Source organism: Glycine max, chromosome 3 (assembly GCF_000004515.6).
Source record: "Glycine max cultivar Williams 82 chromosome 3, Glycine_max_v4.0, whole genome shotgun sequence".
Classification (NCBI taxonomy): Eukaryota; Viridiplantae; Streptophyta; class Magnoliopsida; order Fabales; family Fabaceae; genus Glycine; species Glycine max.
The window spans coordinates 27,195,136-27,216,649 of NC_016090.4; the positions used below are offsets into that span (position 1 = coordinate 27,195,136).

At 32.3% G+C, this 21,514-nt stretch overlaps 1 protein-coding gene and 1 long non-coding RNA gene across 2 annotated transcripts; both read left to right on the forward strand.

Annotated features, from left to right (window-relative positions):
- The first annotated feature begins 5,820 nt into the window (after positions 1-5,820).
- LOC100779338 (uncharacterized) lies at positions 5,821-18,060 on the forward strand. Its single transcript, XM_006576578.4, has 11 exons — positions 5,821-6,427; positions 6,622-7,726; positions 7,849-8,124; positions 8,252-8,305; positions 9,808-10,572; positions 10,880-11,420; positions 13,808-14,378; positions 14,513-15,626; positions 15,772-16,047; positions 16,169-16,915; positions 17,402-18,060. Exons 1-11 carry the CDS (start codon positions 5,916-5,918, stop codon positions 17,966-17,968), a joined length of 6,528 nt encoding a protein of 2,175 aa, XP_006576641.2. The 5' UTR covers positions 5,821-5,915; the 3' UTR covers positions 17,969-18,060.
- A 51-nt stretch (positions 18,061-18,111) lies between these two features.
- On the forward strand, positions 18,112-19,714 carry LOC106798060 (uncharacterized). The gene is made up of 2 exons (XR_001387454.3): positions 18,112-19,385; positions 19,481-19,714. It is a non-coding gene; the product is annotated as an uncharacterized lncRNA (long non-coding RNA).
- Positions 19,715-21,514: the final 1,800 nt, after the last annotated feature.

A 21,514-nucleotide genomic window follows, 5' to 3' on the forward strand; every position in this document is an offset into this window, starting at 1 on the left:
ACTTATCCAAAGGCTCGTCAAACCCAAGGTTCGACCTTCGCGAGTCTTGTGACACCCTCTACCCCTCACATATATACTAATAAAGAATAAAAAAATTTAAATATTAATTAAAAGTATTTTTAAAACATTTTTTTAAAACAAGTCTTTCAAAGGGGAAAAAGGCTCACATTCATTTTCTTCTACATCATATTCAAACTTGTCCAAATAAATAATAAAGTATTCTCGACTCAACAAGGTCGTCTAAGCTTCATACAATTAATATAGAACTTATATCCTAATGTCACATCCTATCAGAGCGTTGTGTTCCCGTGCCCTCTAGCATGATGTTCTTCATAGTCATCCACCTATTCATCTGCTCCCCCGAACACAAGTTCAAGATCATCACAGGATCCAAACACAACAACACACAGGGAGTGAGTTATCACATTCCTAGCTAATAGAGAAACAAGACAATTAAATATACATATTATATAAATGAGATACCACTTGCTTAAACATAGCTCACGTAACTTCACCACTTCATCATTCAAAATTCACTTTTCAATCATCAATCACATTACACAAGAATCCCACACTTCGATTAAGATATAATAACACATCAATTAGAAAGCATATGCAATAGTTATGCTAAGACTCAATCCTATATGCAATGTGGTACCATGTCAGTGAAAAACCACCCTGGGGCGCTTAGGAGTACATAACAAGACACACCACACAATGGGTTTGTCAGGTCACTCTCACTAAGTAAGGTCATAGGGAGACCAGTCAGGGTCACAATGTTTTGCAAGAATGCTCCAACCTTATGGGATCAACATAGGCTTAAAGGAGGACTCAAACCCGGTGACCCCCAAGGCCTACACTCCGAAGAGTCCGTCAGAGCCTCTCCCTCCTGATTCAGGTCCAACCCCTAAAATATTTTTTTTTTACATGCAGACACTGCTCATGAATTATACAATACCCACGACCTCACACTCGTGTTTTAAACACGTTCAACACAATTGCGCTACGATTTAACACTGGTTCCTAAATAGGAAATCTACATTTTCTCTTTAACACTGCGCATCAACACTTTTCTCAAGATAACGCTGGTCGGGTTATTGTACAATTCATAGCTTACAACACAAGTAATTTCACATCAAGCGTTAACTACACACTTATCCACAACTAGAACTCATTCACAATTTCACATCTCATAGTATCACAATTCACCATCACATGTTTACACGTATCTCACAAATTAACACATGTTGAACTTTACACTTATACTCAATCTCAATAACAATATTATAATCTCAAAGCAACATGTTCTTCTACAATTCATCACATACTCACAATTTGAATCATCATTTCATATCCTCAATATAACAAATTATATAAAAGACTATCACAACATTAGGACTAAAACCCCTTAAATAATATTACACAATTATATCAAAATCACAGGTCGAAATATACAAATATCAAGAGCACAATTTATCAAGCAATTTTCATTAGGACATCAATATTTTGTTTATAATCATAAAGGAAAAATTGCAATTTAATAGACATCTCAAAATAAAACCACAATTTAATCTTCTAAGGATTCCTACACATGTTCTTACTAATCCCCAACTGTGAATAACTCATCCCTTACCTCTAAGCGGACTCACGTGTCTTCAGCCAACGATAGCAACATCTCTAGCGATTCCCTAAAATTCTTTCAATTATTCCTCCGACTGCTCCAATAGAATTCCCAAACGTCAGAGAGATGGAGAAGAGATTGAAACCTCCACTTGTACTGTCTTCATTCGATTCCTTTTTCTCCCTCCACGAATATTATCTCTCAAATCCAAACGGTGGAAGCGTGCGGATTGAATTTCGAACCACATATCCAAATTTCATGAAAATCCAACGGCTAACGAAACCGGGATCGTACTTTTACCGAGACAGTTTTGGGTTTCTGCGGGAAATTAAAATGCTACAATGCGAAGGGTTTTCCTCTAAGCTCAGATATGATTTTGAAATTCCCAACGATGAGAATGTTCGAAATTGGGTTGCGAACATGATACTCAAATTTCACGATGATCCAACGGTGAACGGGTTCGAGATCGTCATTTTTCTGAGACAGGTTTGGTGGGCTGCGGGAAAAAGAAAGGATTTTGAGAGGAGAAGGGAAAAAACGAAAATGAGGCCAAAAGGAGGCAGCTGACTTAACATAACTATTTATACCTAGGGTACTCAGCCTATTATTTGCTCTATATGTATTTATTTTTACTAAAAATCTTTTTAAATTTATTTACGAAAAATTGGGATGTTACAAGTCTCACTTCTCCAAAGGCTTGTCAAACCCAAGGTGGGTACTTGGTGAGTCTCGCATCGCCAAAGGCTCATTAAACCCAAGGTTCGCCCTTGGTGAGTCTCGCTTTTCTAAAGGCTCGTCAAACCCAGGGTCTGTCCTTGGTGAGTCTCGCATCACCAAAAGCTCGAAAAACCCAAGGCCCGCCCTTGGTGATGTAGAAGCAAAGCTTCCAAGATTATTGTGATGATGCCAAAGATTATTAAAGATTCATTCAAACAAGATTAAAGAATCAAGAAGATTCAAGTGAAGAATCAAGAGAAGACTCAAGATATGAAAGAACCTCAAGAAAAGCATCAAGATAAGTATAAAAAGAATTTTTCAAAGAAAAGATTGAATAGCACAATTTGTCCAAAAGAATTTTTCAAAGAAAAATCTTTTACCAGAGTTTTTACTCTCTGGTAATCGATTACTGCGGTAATCGATTACCAGAAGCCCAAAACAGTTTTATAATTGTTTTACAAAGTAGTGATCGATTACCATGCGCATGTAATCGATTACCAATGTTTTTGAACATTGAATTTCAAATCTCAAGAGTCACAACTTGTGACAACATATTTTCAAAATAGTGTAATCGATTACACAATATTTGTAATCTATTACCAGTGGTTCTGAACGTTGGATTTCAAACTTTAGCATGAAGAGTCACAACCTTTGATAAAATAAATTATGTAATCGATTACACCATAATGGTAATCAATTACCAGTGACTGATTTTGAAAAATAAATTGCTAAAGAGTCACAACTTTTAAAGTGATTAGTTTTTGTCAAGAGTCACAACTTTTAAAGTGACTGGTTTTGAAAAATTGCCAAGAGTCATAACTTTTAAAGTGACTGGTTTTTGAAGAAATTGCCAAGAGTCACAACTTTTTTAAAGTGACTGGTTTTGAAGAAATTGCCAAAAGTCACAACTTTTAACATGGTTTCTTCAAGAGCCATCAAATGGCTATAAATATGTGACCATGGCATGAATTTCAAATAGAATTTCTCAACATCTTTCTAAGAGTTTTTGTTCAACACTTGCTTTGTCAAGAAAAGTTCATTGGGCAAAAACTTGTGTTATTCTATTTTCTTCCTCTCCTTCATTCTTACAAAAAGCTTTTTCCAGAGACCTACTCTTGATGACTGTTTTCAAGAGAAGATCTTCTTGGTTGCAAACACTGAACACAAGGGATCAACGTTCCTTGGGTTCATTGCAAGAAACAAGATTTGCTTCTTGGTTGATCACTGGACACAAAAGACCAACGTCTTTTGGGTTCATTGCAAGAAGTGGGTATAACTTCTTGGTTGTTATCACTGGACACAAGGGACCAACGTTCCTTGGGGTTCATTGCAAGAAGTGGGAATAACTTCTTGGTTGTAATCATTGAACACAAAGGAGGGAAGTCCTTTGTGGTTTATTGCTTGTAAAGGATTTTACAAGGATAGTGAAAATCTCAAGCGGGTTGCTTGGGGACTAGACGTAGGCACAGGTTGTGGCCGAACCAGTATAAATCCAGTTTTGCATTCTCTCTTTCCTTAATCTCTTTTACTTTCTGTTGTGTTTATATTTCTTTAAGTTTACTTGTCCTTATTTGTTATTCAAGTAACTTACAATTAATGAAATAATTAAATCTAGGGAATATCTAAGAAAGAAAAATTTTCAATTAGGAATAGTCAATGAAATCTTAATTCAATCCCCCCTTCTTAAAATTTCTGAGGCCACTTGTCCAACAGGTGATTCTCGCATCGCCAAAGGCTCGCAAAACCCAAGGTCCGTCCTGGGTGAGTCTCGCATCTCCAAAGGCTCCCAAAACCCAAGGTCCGCCCTTGGTGAATCTCGCTTCTCCAAAGGTTTGCTTCTCCATTGTCATCTAAAAAGTACTTTTTATAATGCATTAAATTTTTAACACTTTTGAAAACTATTTTCGAAATGTAAAATTTTAACATTCTAAAATTGATCAATTTCCAAAAGAAAAAGGGTTGTTTTTTACGGAAAAAAAAAATTATTTTCATCTCTTATATAGGATGAGCATATTAGGAACACTATGGAATTGAGTTTCAACTCTTCTTCATGCTAACCTATTTTAAAAATTTTCAAGGCCAAAATATATTTTTAGTCCTTTATATTTTTAATTATACTTAATTTGGTCTCTTATATAGTTTATTTCTTTTATGTTTTTAAAGTAAGTCAAAATGATCATATTCCAAAACAATGACAGTTTTTCAATTTTAATTTGAAACGTGATTTTGAATATTTTTGACTAATTTGAAAGGTGAAACTTGTTACATTAGATTTACTTACATCAAAATTATGAAAGACAAATGATGTTTGAACACAAATGAGCAAAATATGTTGATGTTTGGATGAGGAATGAGTTTCACAATAAAACAAAAAAAAAAAAATCTCCAATATTAGATATTTTAATCTTTAAGTCATTTGTTGAGATTACTATTCACACATTTTTTACCATATTTATAACCCTTTTTGGTTCGAGTACCAATTGAGTTATACCGTTTTCAATTTTTATGTAAGTGAATCTAGCATACCAAATTTCACGTTTTAAATTAGTAAAAATAAGGGTTCAAAATTCTATCTATAAATTGAAAATGATCATTGCTTCGAAAAATCATCTTTACATATTAAAAAACTACCAAATAGATCATACACTCTATCATTTTATAATCATGTAATTTATGATTATTATCATATTTTTCATTAACATTTTAATTATGTTCAATATTTACAAAAAATATTATAGAATAAATAATTATAATTTATGTTTTAATTATAATATATAAATTTTATTAACTATGTTTTCAATAATAAAAATTTATTAATATATTATTTTATTTTAAATTAAATGCAAAATATTTTATCAATTTTATTATAAAAATTTAAACCAAACACATTTTTTATGTTTAGATTTTTGAAATATAGCAAATAAGAAGTAAAAACAAACCGATTTTCTTGAAATGTAAAATTGAAAACTATTTCAAGAAATGAAAACAAAAGCATCTCCTGAAAACCAAACGCCTACTAAAATTGTATGGTTAATGTTAAAAGTACTTCTGCGCTTCTGGGCCGGTCTACACGGACGCGCTTGGGCGACTATAAAAAAAATATCTCTTTCCAACATTCCAGAAGGCGGTTGCTTCTGGAGGAAGCAACCTGACTCGCCTAGGCGAGCTGGGTGGCAAGCTCCTCCCCTATTTTGCTATAAATAGGGGGAGGAATGAAGAAGGAAAGGGTTCAGCCTTCGTGACACTTCGTATTCTCTTGAAATTGCGGAGGAAAATTATTTCCGTAAAGAAAATCCAAGCCGAGACGCTTCCGTAACGTTTCCGTAACGTTTTCGTGGGTAATTACGCGAAGATTTTCAACCGTTCTTCGACATTCATCGTTCGTTCTTCGTTTTCTTCAGTCTTCAACCGGTAAGTACCCCAAATCGAGCTTTTCAATTCATTCTATGTACCCGTGGTGGTCCCCATAGTTAAGTTTTATATAATAAGTTGTATTACAGAAGCCGTAGCATTGACTATCATCTCTCTGTATTTTGTACTATAGCTTTCTCTTTAACAGTTGACCTCAACTTCTTCGATGGAATTAGAGTCTTCTTCATCATCCTTCTCAAAACCGAAATCCCAATGGACATACGATGTGTTCATAAATTTTAGGGGAGAAGACACACGTAGGAGTTTCGTTTGTCATCTCAATTGTGCCCTCTCAAAAGCTGGAGTCAAGACTTTCCTTGATGAGGAGAATCTACACAAGGGAATGAAGCTGGATGAACTAATGACCGCAATAGAAGGGTCTCAGATAGCAATAGTTGTTTTCTCCAAAAGCTATACTGAATCTACTTGGTGTCTTCGTGAGCTTGAAAAAGTCATCGAATGCAACGAAACTTACGGCCAAAGTGTTCTGCCCGTGTTTTACAACATTGACCCATCTGTTGTGCGTCATCGTGATGAGAAACATGATTTTGGCAAAGTTTTGAAATCAACTGCGGAAAAAAATTATTCAGGAGAACATCTGGAAAATGCGTTGTCCAGGTGGAGCCGCGCACTCAGCGAAGCTTCAAAATTCTCTGGTTGGGATGCGAGCAAGTTCAGGTAAAATCAATCAATATTTTCTCGTTTCTTTTATATGGCTTAATTAAGTTTTTAATCCCTGAATTTATTTTAAAATTCAGTCTGAATGAAACATATTTAAGCTTATGTTTTTTTTTTAACTGATGACCATTATGTCTGTTTTATAATTATTATTTTTTTGATCAATTGTTTTGTAATTATTGTTGAACTTGAAGGAATGATGCTGAACTAGTGGAGAAAATTGTGGAAGACGTTCTTACTAAAATAGAGTATGATGTCTTGTCTATTACTAAATTTCCTGTTGGACTAAAATCCCGTGTGCAAAAAGTGATTGGATTTATAGAAAACCAATCTACCCGAGCATGTATCATAGTGATATGGGGAATGGGAGGATCGGGTAAAACTACCGCAGCAAAAGCCATCTACAATGAAATTAATTGTAGATTCGGGCATAAAAGTTTCATTGAAGACATCAGAGAAGTTTGTAGTCAAACGGAAAGCAAAGGGCTTGTTAGTTTACAAGAAAAACTTCTTTCAGATATCTTAAAAACAAATCATCAGATACAAAATGTTGGGATGGGAACAATTATGATCGAGAAAAGACTTTCTGGAAAAAGGGTGCTCATTGTACTTGATGATGTCAATGAAATTGGCCAAGTAGAAGGCCTATGTGGAAATTGTGAATGGTTCGGTCCGGGAACTGTAATAATCATTACAACAAGAGATGTAGGCCTACTTAATACACTTAAAGTTGATTGTGTTTATGAGATGGAGCAGATGAACGAAAATGAGTCCCTTGAGCTTTTTAGTTGGCATGCTTTTGATGAAGCGAAACCAAGGAAAGACTTCAATGAACTTGCAAGAAGTGTAGTTGTTTATTGTGGAGGATTACCATTAGCTCTTCGAGTCCTTGGTTCTTATTTAAATAACAGGAGAAAGAATTTGTGGGAAAGTGTATTATCAAAACTAGAAATGATTCCCAATGGTGAAGTACAAAAGAAATTAAGAATAAGCTTTGATGGTTTAAGCGATTACATGGAAAAGGATATATTCCTTGATGTGTGTTGTTTCTTTATTGGTAAAGACAGAGCCTATGTCACGGATGTACTAAATGGCCGTAAACTGCATGCTAAGACTGTGATAACAGATCTCATAGGACGTAGCCTTATAAGAGTTGAAAAGAACAACAAACTAGGAATGCATCCTTTGCTACAAGAAATGGGAAGAGAGATAATTCGTGAAAAATTATGGAAGGAACCTGGGAAGCGCAGTCGATTGTGGTTTCATGAGGATGTACTTGATGTATTGACAAAGAATACTGTAAGTACAATTTTGAAACTTGAAGTGTGCATTCCATGTGTGGTTTGGTTGAGTTTCAAGTATCACTTTCTAGTGATCTAACTATAGAGATTTCTAATTTTCTTTTTCTCTACTCCTCATAGGGGACAGAAGCTATCGAGGGATTGGCTCTAAAATCGCATTTAACCAGCAGAGCTTGCTTCAAAACTTGTGCTTTCGAGAAAATGAAGAATTTGAGACTGTTGCAACTGGATCATGCACAACTAGCTGGAAATTATTGCTACCTTTCTAAGCAACTGAAATGGATCTGTTGGCAGGGGTTTCGTTCAAAGTACATACCTAACAACCTTTATCTGGAAGATGTAATTGCGTTTGATTTAAAACACAGCCATCTACAACTCCTGTGGGAAGAACCCCAGGTATGTATTACATATCATTTTCTCTTAAAACTTACAGGTTAACTAAAATAGTAATTGTTTCCACTTACCACTGTTTCATCTTTTATTTTCATTTCTAATCTTTTGCCAAAAAACTGTCTTGTTGTAGGTTTTGCAATGGCTAAAAATCTTCAATGTTAGACTACTCTGGAAAAACCCCAAGGTATATACTACAAGCCATTTTCTTTTAAACTTAATTCGTAGGTTAACTAAAAGAATAAATTAAAGTCTTTCATCAGATATGTTACATTTAGTCCTCCCCTCTTATGGAAAAATACAAATATTACATTATTTCTCCCCTCTTAGGTTAGATGTAGAGTTTAGTCTATTTAACTTAACACTATTAATAGAAATTTTACTCATTTTTTTAACACTATTAATAGAAATTTTACTCATTTTTTACTAGAGATGCATGTACACTACGATGTTCTCCCCTCCGATGTTCAAATATAATAAATTACACATTTCTCACAGAAGAGATGTGGGTATTACATTATTCCTCTCCTATTTTATTAAAACTACTGTGTTGATCCGTGGGTGTACACGAGTCGCATTGGCTTTTAGATACGTTCTAAAATAAGTTGTAAATATAAATATTTTAATTATAATTTAATAAATTGTCTAAATTTTCTGTTAATAAAATTTATGGATAAAATATATTTGTGGTTCCTATAAAATTTAAAAAATATTAATTTTTTCATCATAAAATTTTTGTACTAACTTCTGTGAAAATAAATATAATATTTTGAGTTTTCAATAGTGATAACTCTGTTAAACGATTGTCTAACATGACTGACGGACTTAATTATTTTATCTCTATTCTTTTTTCTCTTCTTACCTTTTCAAGCACACTTATAAAACATCACAAACCTTTGTTGTTTTATCTTTCTGCCTAATCACATCCAAAAGTATGAAAAAATCACCTAGGAAGTGACATAAAATTGAACCCTAGAAGGGGGAAGGTCTTGCTCTTGTAGTTTATGTAGGGATACAATCATTTTAGGGGTTTTTAACTGTTACAAATGGTTTAATTCATTAGTAATCAAATTACAAGTCAGTTCTTTAGTTACATCAAATCATGTCTAACAAAAATAGCATTAAAAATTAATAAAAATATATTTTATTTTTATAGAAATGAAATCAATACAAAAAAATTATAAGAATGAAATTAATATTTTTCAAAATTTATAGGAACCTCAAGCATATTTTACCCAAAATTTATAAAAAAAAAAATTGACAACTTTTGATTTATTTAGTTATGGTTGATTCAGCTTAGATTTAGGCTACGCCATCAAAGTTGCAGTCCAAAAGAAATTTAGCTCAACCTAATCAGGTTTTAAACTTCGGCATGGACCCGACTGGTCTAGGCGTCTAGAATTACCACTGCTATTGAAGATTTAAGATTTGAGTTTTATTGCATTTTATTTTGCATCTTCATTGATTTCTAAGAGCAGCAAATTCTAGAGCTCTAAAGTCTGACCATATAGTATAACAGAAAATTTTAAGATGTAAATGCTAAAATTAACTTTATACATTCATCAACAGTATTTTAATAAAGTGTCATACACTCAATATGTCATAAAAAGATAGTGTAATATTTTACGTATTTGAAATTGTTGCCACTATTTCATTCTTTTACTATTTTCTTTTGTAATGTTGTTGTAGGTTTTATGGAATCTAAAAATCCTCAATCTTAGTCACTCCAAGGACTTGACAGAAACCCCCGACTTTTCAACACTACCAAGTCTGGAAAAGCTCATTCTCAAAGATTGTCCGAGTTTGTGCAAGGTACACCAATCCATTGGAAAACTCAACAATCTTCTTTTGATAAATTTGAAGGACTGTACAAGCCTAAGCAATCTCCCCAAAGAGATATATAAGTTGAAATCCTTGAAAACTCTCATCTTATCTGGTTGTTCGAAGATTAACATATTGGAAAATGATATAGTGCAGATGGAATCCTTGATAACTCTAATTGCTGAAAATACTGCTATGAAACAAGTGCCCTTTTCATTTGTAATCTCAAAAAGCATCGGATATATATCCCTATGTGGATTTGAAGGATTTTCACACAGTGTTTTTCCTTCTGTCATTCGGTATTGGATGTCACCAACAATGAATCCCATATCTTATATTTGTTCGTTTCCTGGAAAATTATCATCTCTAAACTCCGCAATTATGCAGGATAATGATTTGGGTGATCTAGCACCTATGCTTAGCAACCTTTCGAACCTTCGAAGTGTTATGGTGCAATGTCATACTAAGTTTCAACTATCTGAACAATTAGAAACAATTTTGAGTGATGTATACGGTGTAAATTATACTAAAATAGAGATGACATCACAAATTTCAAAATATTCCTCCAAGTATTATTTGAATGGCATTGGAAATTGCGAAGTCTTGGATACTCTCTCCAACAGCATATCTGAGGTTCCTTTCTTCGTCTTTATCTACATACATACCTTCACTACTCATTTTAATTATTGAATTATAAGTTGAAAACCCTTTATGACGTAAACAAAAATGCATCCTAATGATGTTGATTTATATACACAACAAAACTATTGACCAAATTTGTTTGAATTAATTATCATAGCTATTTCTGTTAATTTATGCAGTATGTTGATATTTGGTTAAAAATGTCCATTTTGTAATTTGAAATGATAAAATAATGATTGTAGGAGTCCATTTGAATAGCTACAGTTACATAAATAACTAAGGTTTGCTCATGCTACAGGGAATGGCAACTAGTGAGTCTTGTGATGTTTTTCTCCCAGGTGACAATTATCCTGATTGGTTGGCCTATATGGATGAGGGATATTCAGTGTATTTCACTGTGCCTGATTATTGTGGTATGAAGGGAATGACATTGTGTGTTGTTTATATATCAACCCCTGAAATCATGGCAACGGAAAGCCTTGTTAGTGTCTTAATTGTTAATTACACAAAGTGCACCATCCAGATACACAAGCGAGACACTGTAATTTCATTTAATGATGTAGATTGGCAGGGCATAATATCACATTTGGGACCTGGAGACAAGGTGGAGATTTTTGTTATTTTTGGGAATGGATTGGTGATCAAGAAGACATCTGTCTATCTAATGTGTGATGAATCAATTAACAGGGAAACAGAGCCTTCTCTTGAGCCAAAGAAAGAAATAAAGAACTATGCCTTTGTAATATTCGTAAATAAAATTCTAATTGTAGTAGCATTTGGGCTTTTTCTTTTTTTATTTATATATAGGTCTGTCGTATTTCCACGCAGAGAAGAATTGTAACATTGCTGAAAACTGTTAAGAGTCGTGTGAAGTTTCTGAGAAAAATTTTGTTTCAAACTTCAAAGAACTAAACGATAACTTTGTGTAGCCAAGTGTCCCTTGCTCGGGTGAGCCTATCACTACTCATTTTTTTATGATATCAAAGCCGGCAATGTGTAAATAAATATTTCACTTTAGAGATTATGATGGAATTTATAATTTGTAATGGCATTGAAATGGCACTTATAAATCATTTGAATATCATTATTAGTAAGTACTTAAGTAACTAAGCTTTTGTTCATGTTGAATGGATTGACTACCAAAGATGATTTTCTCCTTCTGGGTGACAGTTATCCATTGTTTAGTCCGTGCGAACATTCATTGATACTTTGCTAGAGAAATTGTTTGCACTTTTACAAAGACAAATGTCATTGGTAGAACTTCAAGCAATAGCAAAATAATTATTTGTGAAAGCTTTAGTTTGAGACACTAGTAATATATATATATATTAAACCATAGGATTTTACATTGATTCTCAAATAAAAAAAAGGATAATCTTGCTTTTTATCTAGTTTGAATTAATCTGTATGTTGTTCAACTATTTGATAATTAACATAATTAGCTGTTTTTTCAATTGAATTTTTGAATTTGTATTTGTTTTTAATGGACTTAATTCCCTTTAAAAAACAGGGACCTAATCAAGTAGACGTTTAATTAAGATTTTACTATGTCAACTTTTTTATATTCAAAATTTTAGTCCCACAATTTTTTTATTGAAAATTTCTAATCTTTCGTTAATTTTTCATCATCATTTTTAATTTCTCTAGATTCTTTCTTTTCCATCATTTTGACATGTATGAAAAAAAAAATTCTGAAATTTCAGTTTTTACGAAATTTTCAAATCGATTATTTTTTATATATCGAAATGGACGATTCCATCGTTTATAATTGAAAAGAATGTTTATGAGAGGTTTTTTAACAAACCCTCATTTATATTTCTTCTCATCAATTTTGTATAAATTATTCTCTTTTTTCAAAAAAAGAGAAGGAAAACCCTCTTTCTTTCGTTTATTTTTATTACTCAAAATTAATCTCAAATATAAAATAAAATAAAGTGACTAAAAATGAATAAAATAAGAATTGATATTAAGCAATAAAAATAAATGTGTAAAATTTATTATTTATTAGAAGTTAGATACGCAAAAATGAAAATTTAAAACAGGTCCTTGATTTTTTTTAGTTAGGTCCTTAAATTCATATTTGTTTAATTAGCTTCTTGTTGAGACTTGAGACACACTTCATCCACTTTAGGGAAAAATATTATTTCAAAACATATCATTTTAAAAAATTAATGTTATATTAATTTTTTTAAAGACTATCTTTAATCAATACTGAGTTAAAGTAGTGTAACAGAAGGGTAAATGAACTATTAATTAGAGAGATAAAAAGTATATGAAAAAATTATCCATTATTTTTTTTTAAATTTAAAAAATTAATTGCATTCCTTAATATTTTATGGCAAAACCTTAAATATCATATGGAACAGAGAAAGTAATTTAAAAATAAATAGATGTTTAAAAACTCAATTAAGATTATTTTTTATTCCATTAAAACCTTTTAAAAATGATCAAATAATAATTTGGAGACCGGATATTAAGTAAACCTTTACTTTATTAAAAGACTAAAGTAAAAAATGGTTCTGCCCTTCTGGCCCGGTCTTACACGCGTTTGGACGACTATAGAATAATATTTAAGATGAATAACCAAATTCATCTCTAAGATTATGATGGGTCATAAATTTGTATACTGAAAGATGAAAAATACATAATTAATCTATGTAAAAAATATAATAAATTAATGTTGATGGTTAAATTTGTAACATTATTTTATCAAGTTATAATATTTATCAATAATTTGATAATAAATTATTTTTTTTTAAAACTAATTAGTCATTAAGTTATAAAATTTAGTCAATTTTTTATTAAATTATGTACAAAATTAATTTATCATATTTTTTTATATATTTAGAGACCTAATTTAATTTTTTTATCTTTCATACACTACTATATCAAACCTTACATCTCACTAAAAGAATTCATTTTAAATTCTTAAATCATTTTTTATAGGTTACTTGATATCGCATAAAATTTAAGAACTTTATATTTTATTTATTGTTCTAATGATAAAAATCCAATTTGAGATTCTTAGTTTTTAACAAAAGTAATGCGATCCTCTTTTCACTCCCATGACATTAAAAACAATATTTTTAAATAAAAAGAGTTATTGAGATTTTTTTCCTACCTAACTGATATGAAAAACTCTTAATCAAAGAATAATAATAAATCCAGCGGATGTAAATTATTGAAATAACCCCCTTTTAAAGATGAGGTGAGTTTATATAATAAGTTGTATTATTTGAATATCATCTCTCTGTATTTTGTATTACAGTAGCTTCTCTCTTTTCACAGTTGACCTCATCTACTTCGATGGAATTCGCGTCTTCTTCATCATCCTTCCCAAAATCCAAATCCCGATGGACATACGATGTGTTCATCAATTTTAGCGGAGAAGATCTCCGTAAGAATTTCATTTCTCATCTCTCTTATGCCCTTTCAAAAGCTGGAATCAACACTGTCCTTGACGGCCAACAAATGGAGCTGGAAGAACTAATGAAACCAGAAAAGTCTCAGATCTCAATAGTTGTTTTCTCCAAAAGTTATACTGAATCTACTTGGTGTCTTGATGAGCTTGCAAAAATCATTGAAATCCATGAAACTTATGGCCAAAGAGTTGTGGTCGTATTTTACGAAATTGACCCATCCCATGTACGTGATCAGAAGGGAGATTTTGGAAAAGGGTTGAAAGCAGCTGCACGAAAAAGATTTTCAGAAGAACATCTGGAATCTGGGTTGTCGAGGTGGAGCCAAGCACTCACTAAAGCTGCAAATTTCTCTGGTTTGGATTTGAAGAATTGCAGGTAATCAATCAATACTTCATAGTTTCTTGCTTCTTTTACTTGAGATTGAATGAAAGCATATTTTAAGCTAACGATTTGTTCTTGGTAATACATGACAATTCTTCCTGTTTTATCACTATTATTGAAACTTGAAGGGATGAAGCTGAACTGGTGAAACAAATTGTTAACGATGTTCTTAATAAACTGGAATATGAAGTCCGGTCTGTTACCAAATTTCCTGTTGGATTAGAATCCCGTGTGCAAGAAGTGATTAGATTTATTGAAAATCAATCAACCAAAGTTTGTATCATAGGGATATGGGGAATGGGAGGAGTGGGTAAAACTACCACAGCCAAAGCCATCTACAGTCAAATTCATCGTAGATTCATGGATAAAAGTTTCATCGAAAGTATTAGATCAGTTTGTGAAACAGATAGTAAAGGACATGTTCATTTACAAGAACAACTGCTCTCCGATGTCCTAAACACAAAGGTCAAGATACATAGCATTGGGATGGGAACAACTATAATAGAGAAAAGACTTTCAGGAAAAAGGGTGCTCATTGTACTTGATGATGTGAATGAGATTGGCCAATTAGAAGATTTATGTGGAAATTGTGAATGGTTCGGTCAAGGATCTGTAATAATCATTACAACAAGAGATGTAGGCCTACTGAACCTATTTAAAGTTGATTATGTTTATAAAATGGAGGAAATGGACGAAAACGAGTCTCTTGAGCTTTTTTGTTTGCACGCTTTTGGAGAACCAAATCCAAGAGAAGACTTCAATGAACTTGCAAGAAATGTAGTTGCTTATTGTGGAGGACTACCACTAGCTCTTAAAGTCCTTGGATCTAACTTACGTGGTAGGAGTAATGAAGAATGGGAAAGTGTGTTGTCAAAACTAAAGCAAATTCCCAATAATGAAGTTCAAGAAATATTAAAAATAAGCTTTGATGGTTTACGTGATCACATGGAAAAGGATATATTTTTTGATGTATGTTGTTTCTTTATTGGTAAAGACATAGCCTATGTTACAGATATACTAAACGGCTGTGGACTACATGCTGATATTGGAATACCTGTTCTTATAGAGCGTAGCCTCATAAAAATTGAAAAGAACAACAAACTTGGAATGCATCCTTTGCTTCAACAAATGGGAAGAGAGATAATTCGTGGAAGTTCAATAAAGGAACCTTTTATTGAACCTGGGAAGCAAAGTCGATTGTGGTTTCATGAGGATGTACTTGATGTATTGATAAAGAATACTGTAAGAACATTTTTTTGTATACGGTTTTGGAATTACTGTTCAAAAGCTTGCCTTTTCATGTGCAATACATGCGCAGTAAGGCAAGGTTTTGAGTATCACTTTCCAGTGAGCTAACAATAGAGATTTCTCAATTTTTTTATCACAGGGGACCATAGCTATTGAGGGATTGGCTCTGCAATTGCATTTATCCATCAGAGATTGCTTCAAAGCTGAAGCTTTTCAGGAAATGAAAAGATTGAGACTGTTGCGACTTGATCATGTACAACTCACCGGAGATTATGGGTATCTTTCTAAGCAACTGAGATGGATCTATTGGAAAGGATTTCCTCTAAATTACATACCTAACAACTTTTATCTGGAAGGTGTAATTGCTATTGATTTAAAGCACAGTAATCTTAAACTACTATGGAAAAAAACCCAGGTATATATTACATGCCATTTTCTTTTAAAACTCATAGGTTAATTAAAAAAGTAACTGTTGCAAACCAGTATTTTGTTTTTCATTTTGTTATCTAATCTTTTACAAAGAAACTATCTTGTAGGTTTTGCAGTGGCTAAAAATCCTCAATCTTAGTCATTCCAAGTATTTGACAGAAACCCCTGACTTTTCAGGACTACCGAGTCTTGAAAAACTCATTCTCAAAGATTGTCCAAGGTTGCGCAAGGTACACCAATCCATTGGAGATCTCCACAATCTACTTTTGATAAATTTGAAGGACTGTACAAGCCTTAGCAATCTCCCAAGAGAGATATATAAATTGAAATCTGTGGAAACTCTTATCCTATCTGGTTGTTTGAATATTGACATATTGGAAGAAGATATAGTGCAGATGGAATCCTTAACAACTCTAATTTCCGACAATACTGCTGTGAAACAAGTGCCCTTTTCAATAGTAAACTCAAAAAGCATTGGATATATATCCATATGTGGATTTAAAGGATTGTCACATGATGTTTTGCATTCTATCATTCTGTCTTGGATGCCTACGACAATGAATCCTCTATCTCATATTCGTTTGTTTTCTGGTACTTCATCAGTTTCCAAGCATCTGCTGCATAATGATTTGGGTGATCTACCACCAATGCTTAGCAGCATTTCAAACCTTCGAAGCTTTTTGGTGCAATGTGACACAGAGTTCCAGTTAGATAAACAAGTAAAGGCAATGCATATCGTTTATGGTGTTAATTATACAGAATTAGAAAATTCAAAGAATTACTTGAGGTCTGATTTTATTGGAATTGACAGATACCAAGTCTTCAATACTCTCACTGATGATAGCATATCTGAGGTTCCTTCTCTTTACTTTTGTCTATCTACCTTCACTATTCATATTAGCTATTAATTAAGAGAACATGAAATAAGCCTAATGAAGTATCTAAAAGAAACTTCAATACGCTTCTTCTTTTAGCACCTTTCCCTTCTATAACCACAAGTCTTCATTAAAAAGAACAAGATTTTAATATTCAACAAGCCATTCTCATATTAAGCATTAGCAAATTGATTTCCAGTTCTTTCTTGCTACACTTGCTTCATGTTTGTTAGATTCCCATTGATCATCAAAAAATAATTGAAAGATCTGTATGACGTAAACAGAAATGCATCCTGATGATCTTCTGTTGATGGATACACATATAGCTATGTTTTAATTTATTCAATACGTTTAATTCTCTTAAAATTTCCATTTTGTAATTTGAAATGACAAAAAAATGATTGAAGAACTCCATTTATACATCACAATTGGATAAATGATTAAGCTTTTTCGCTCATGCTACAGGAAATGGGAACCATTGAGGCTTGGCGGGATGTTTTGCTCCCAGGTGACAATCATCCTTACTGGTTGACCCATACAGGTGAGGGACATTCAGTGTGCTTTACTGTGCCTGAGGATTGTCCCTTGAAGGGAATGGCTTTGTGTGTTGGTTATTCATCAACCCCTAAAATCATGGCAACCAAATGTCTTATTAGTGTCGTAATGGTTAATTACACAAAGTGCACCATCCAGATATTCAAGCGAGACACAGTAATTTCCTTTAATTATGAAGATTGGCAGGGCATAGTATCACATTTTGGTCCTGGAGACAAGGTGAAGATTTTTGTGCTTTTTGATCATGGATTAGTTGTCAAGAAGACAGCTGTCTATCTAGCGTGTGATAAATCAATTGGCAAGGAAATGGAGCCTCCGCCTTCTGCCGAAAAGTTCAGAAATATGTTAGTGGCAAAAGAACTGGTAACTGGATTAGTACCATTTGGCATGGTAATTGCCGACAAGCTCAAAGTAGTGGCAGTAGTGGCAGTACTGGTAGTAACAATTTGCAATATATTCATATATATATATATATAATATTTATATTATATATTATATTATATATATATATATATATATATGAAATCAAATGCATAATATCATATTTCAATTATGAGATTATATATGAGAATTTTATTTATCATTATATTATATATTGATCTTGAAATGTATAATATGATTTATTCTCATATAATTAAGTTTTATATCTAAGTGATCTTTATAATTTTGATTAATTATAGATTAGCCACAACATCTATATTTTGATTAAAATTATATATTAAATTGTTTAAAGATCATATAAGGAATTAGACATAATATTATGATTAATTGTACTTTATATAATGAATTTTATCCCACATGAATTTTTATTATATTTGTACAATTAATTGGGATAAAATGACATTATTTTTCATGGTTTATCCACGGGATCATGAGGTATGTATAATTTGTCAATTTTATCATAAAGTAAAAATTTACGATAGAAAATTAAATTATTTTCATATTGTACCCGTAAAGCATGAATTTAAGTATGTAATTTGGTTATTTTATCATAAGGTTTAATTTTTTTTATTGAATTAAAATTTTAGTCCACATGTAATTTTTATGTCATAAAATTTAATTTTCTGGTATGTTTACATTGGAAAAAGATATAATTAAGATTAATATGGCTCAAATTTTGACATAAGGCTTTAGATTTGGTAGCTTCTCAAACTGTTAGTTTTTCTGGTATTCAATGTGATGTTCCTAAACTCAAAGGAGATAACTATAAGATTTGGAAGGAGAGAATTCTTCTATCATTGGGGTGAATGAACATAGACTATGCTATAAGGAAAGACAAATCGCTTGCAATCACTGATGAAAGTAGCTTAGCTGATGTTGCGCTATATGAGCGGTGGGAGCGATCCAATCGGCTGGGATACGTGATTCTATCGACCAACATGAAAAGGTCCGAGACTTGCTTAAGGTCATTGAGGACCAGTTCATCACTTCAGATAAGGCTTTAGCAAGCACCCTGATCATGAAGTTCTCATCTCTTATGCTCACTAGTGTGAAAGGTGTGCGTGAGTACATAATGCATATGTGAGATATTTCATCTCAACTTAAGAAACTTGAGATTGATATGTCTAAGTTCTTCTTGATGCACTTCATTTTAAACACCCTTTCGCAAGAATATGGGTCGTGTAAGATTTCCTACAACACACATAAGGACAAATGGTCTATCAATGAATTAATGACTATGTGTGTCTAGGAAGAAGAAAGGCTTGTAATGGAGATAGGTGAGAGTTCATTGCTAACAACTGCTTGTGGGAAGAAAAAAGCAACTAAGTCTCAAGCTAATCAGAAGGGGAGTGGTAAGACGATATTAAGATGGTGGCAAAGTGTTTCTTTTGCATGAAGAAGGGACACATGAAGAAGAATTGTCCCGGATTCCAGAAATGGCTTGAGAAGAAAGGTAAATCAATCTCATTAGTATGTTATGAATCTAATATGATTAGTGTTAATATTAACACCTTGTGGATTGATATCCATATTGCAAATTCTTTACAGGGTATGCAAAACCTAAGGAAACTAGTGGGAAGTGAGCAAAACATTTTATCAAGCAATAAGCTAGGCTCACCTATGGAGGCTATTGAAACTTGCATTTTAACTTTAAGTAGTGACTTTATTTTGAAATTAGAAAAGACCTTTTATGTACCAAGCTTTTCTCGAAACTTGATTTTTGTTTCTAGACTCATACCTTTTGGATATTCCTTTAATTTTAAAGACACATCATTTGAGTTATTTTATAATTCTAAATGTGTTGGGAATGGTATCTTGTCTGATGGTCTTTATCTTCTTGGTTTACAAAATTATGTCACTTATAGTTCAATTCATATTCAAACAGTTAGACAAGTGACCTCAATAACTTAAGAGGAGGGGGTGAATTGAGTTTAAAAAATTTCCCCAAATAAATTTTAATTCTCTTTTTAAATGAAATATGTAGACTTAATAGAAAAGAAGTAAATAACAATTCAATTGATACTTCTTTAAAATATGCAAATTAAAATTAAAATGCAATAAATTAAAGGAGTTTAGGGAAGAGAGAATTGCAAACTCAGTTTTATACTAGTTTGGCCACGCCCTGTGCCTACGTCCAACCCTTAAGTAACCTACTTGAGATTTCCACTAACTTGTAAATCCTTTTACAAATTCTGAACCGCTCAGGGATATCCTTTCCTTGTGTTCAGAAAAATTTACAGATCAAGAGACTCACTGTCTCTTTATTAACAATTGATTGCTTTGAAGTACAGAAAAATGTTTTTCTCTTTTAGAGAAGAATAATACAAGTTGAAGAACTTATAAGAATCCTTAATGATTTTGCAAGTGTTTGGCTAAAGGTTTTCTTGTGAGAGGATAGGACAATCAATGTTCTAAAAAACTCTAAAGAATTTTGAGTACTAGTCACATATTTATATGCCTTTGGTGACCTTTCAAAAACTTGTGAAGAGTTGTGACTTTTCAGAGTTATTTTCAAAAATTTCCTCACTAGTAATTGATTATAGATGTATGGTAATCGATTACACAGTTAATTTTGAGGAGTTACAACTCTTCAGTTTTGAATTTCAAAATTTCTATGACTGGTAATCGATTACATATTTATAATTCAAATTCAAAACTTTCTGAAAGTAGTTATAAAATAGTTTTGCCTCTTGTAATCGATTACAGTCTCCTGGTAATCGATTACACATTTAAAATTCAAATTCAAATGTTTTCTGAAAACTGTTAAAAACTATTCTTGCTTCTAGTAATCGATTACAGTCTCTAGTAATTGATTACCAAAGAGAAGCATATTTTTTCAAAACTGAAATTTACTTAAAAACTTTGTAAGGTGTTTGAAAGGTTAACTTTTAAGGCCAAACCTTTGCAATCTCTTTAAGAGATTCTTTTAACATATAAAGGACTAATTGTTAATCGTTTCTCTTAATTTGTTGATCTTGACTTGGATTAACGTTGAATAGATTTCATCTATTTGGCATCATCAAAAACTTCATACAACATATGCATCTACACAAAATGGTATTAAAAGGTATAATATTAATGAGAATTCCTGACACCGGAGATTAGGACATATCTCCATTGAGAGGATTAAAAGGTTAGTGAAAGATGGGGTACTCAATACTCTAGATTTTGTTGACTTTAAGACTTGTGTGGATTGCATTAAGGGTAAGCAGACCAACATGTCTAAGAAAGGTGCTAACAAGAGTTCAAGCATATTAGAAATAATTCATACTAATATTTATTGTCCAGATATGGATACATGTGGTCAGCTATACTTTATGACCTTTATAGATTATTATTCACGATATATGAATGTTTATTTGCTTCATAACAAAAATGAAGCATTGGATGCCTTCAAAGTCTTTAAGGCTGAAGTTGAGAATCAATGTGGTAAGTAAATAAAAATAGTGAGATCAAATAGAGGTGGAGAATACTATGATAGATATACTAAGAATGGGAAAACACCTGGTCTTTTTGCAAAGTTTCTTTAAGAACATGGGATTGTTGCCCAGTATAATATGCCTAGTTCTCCAAATCAGAATG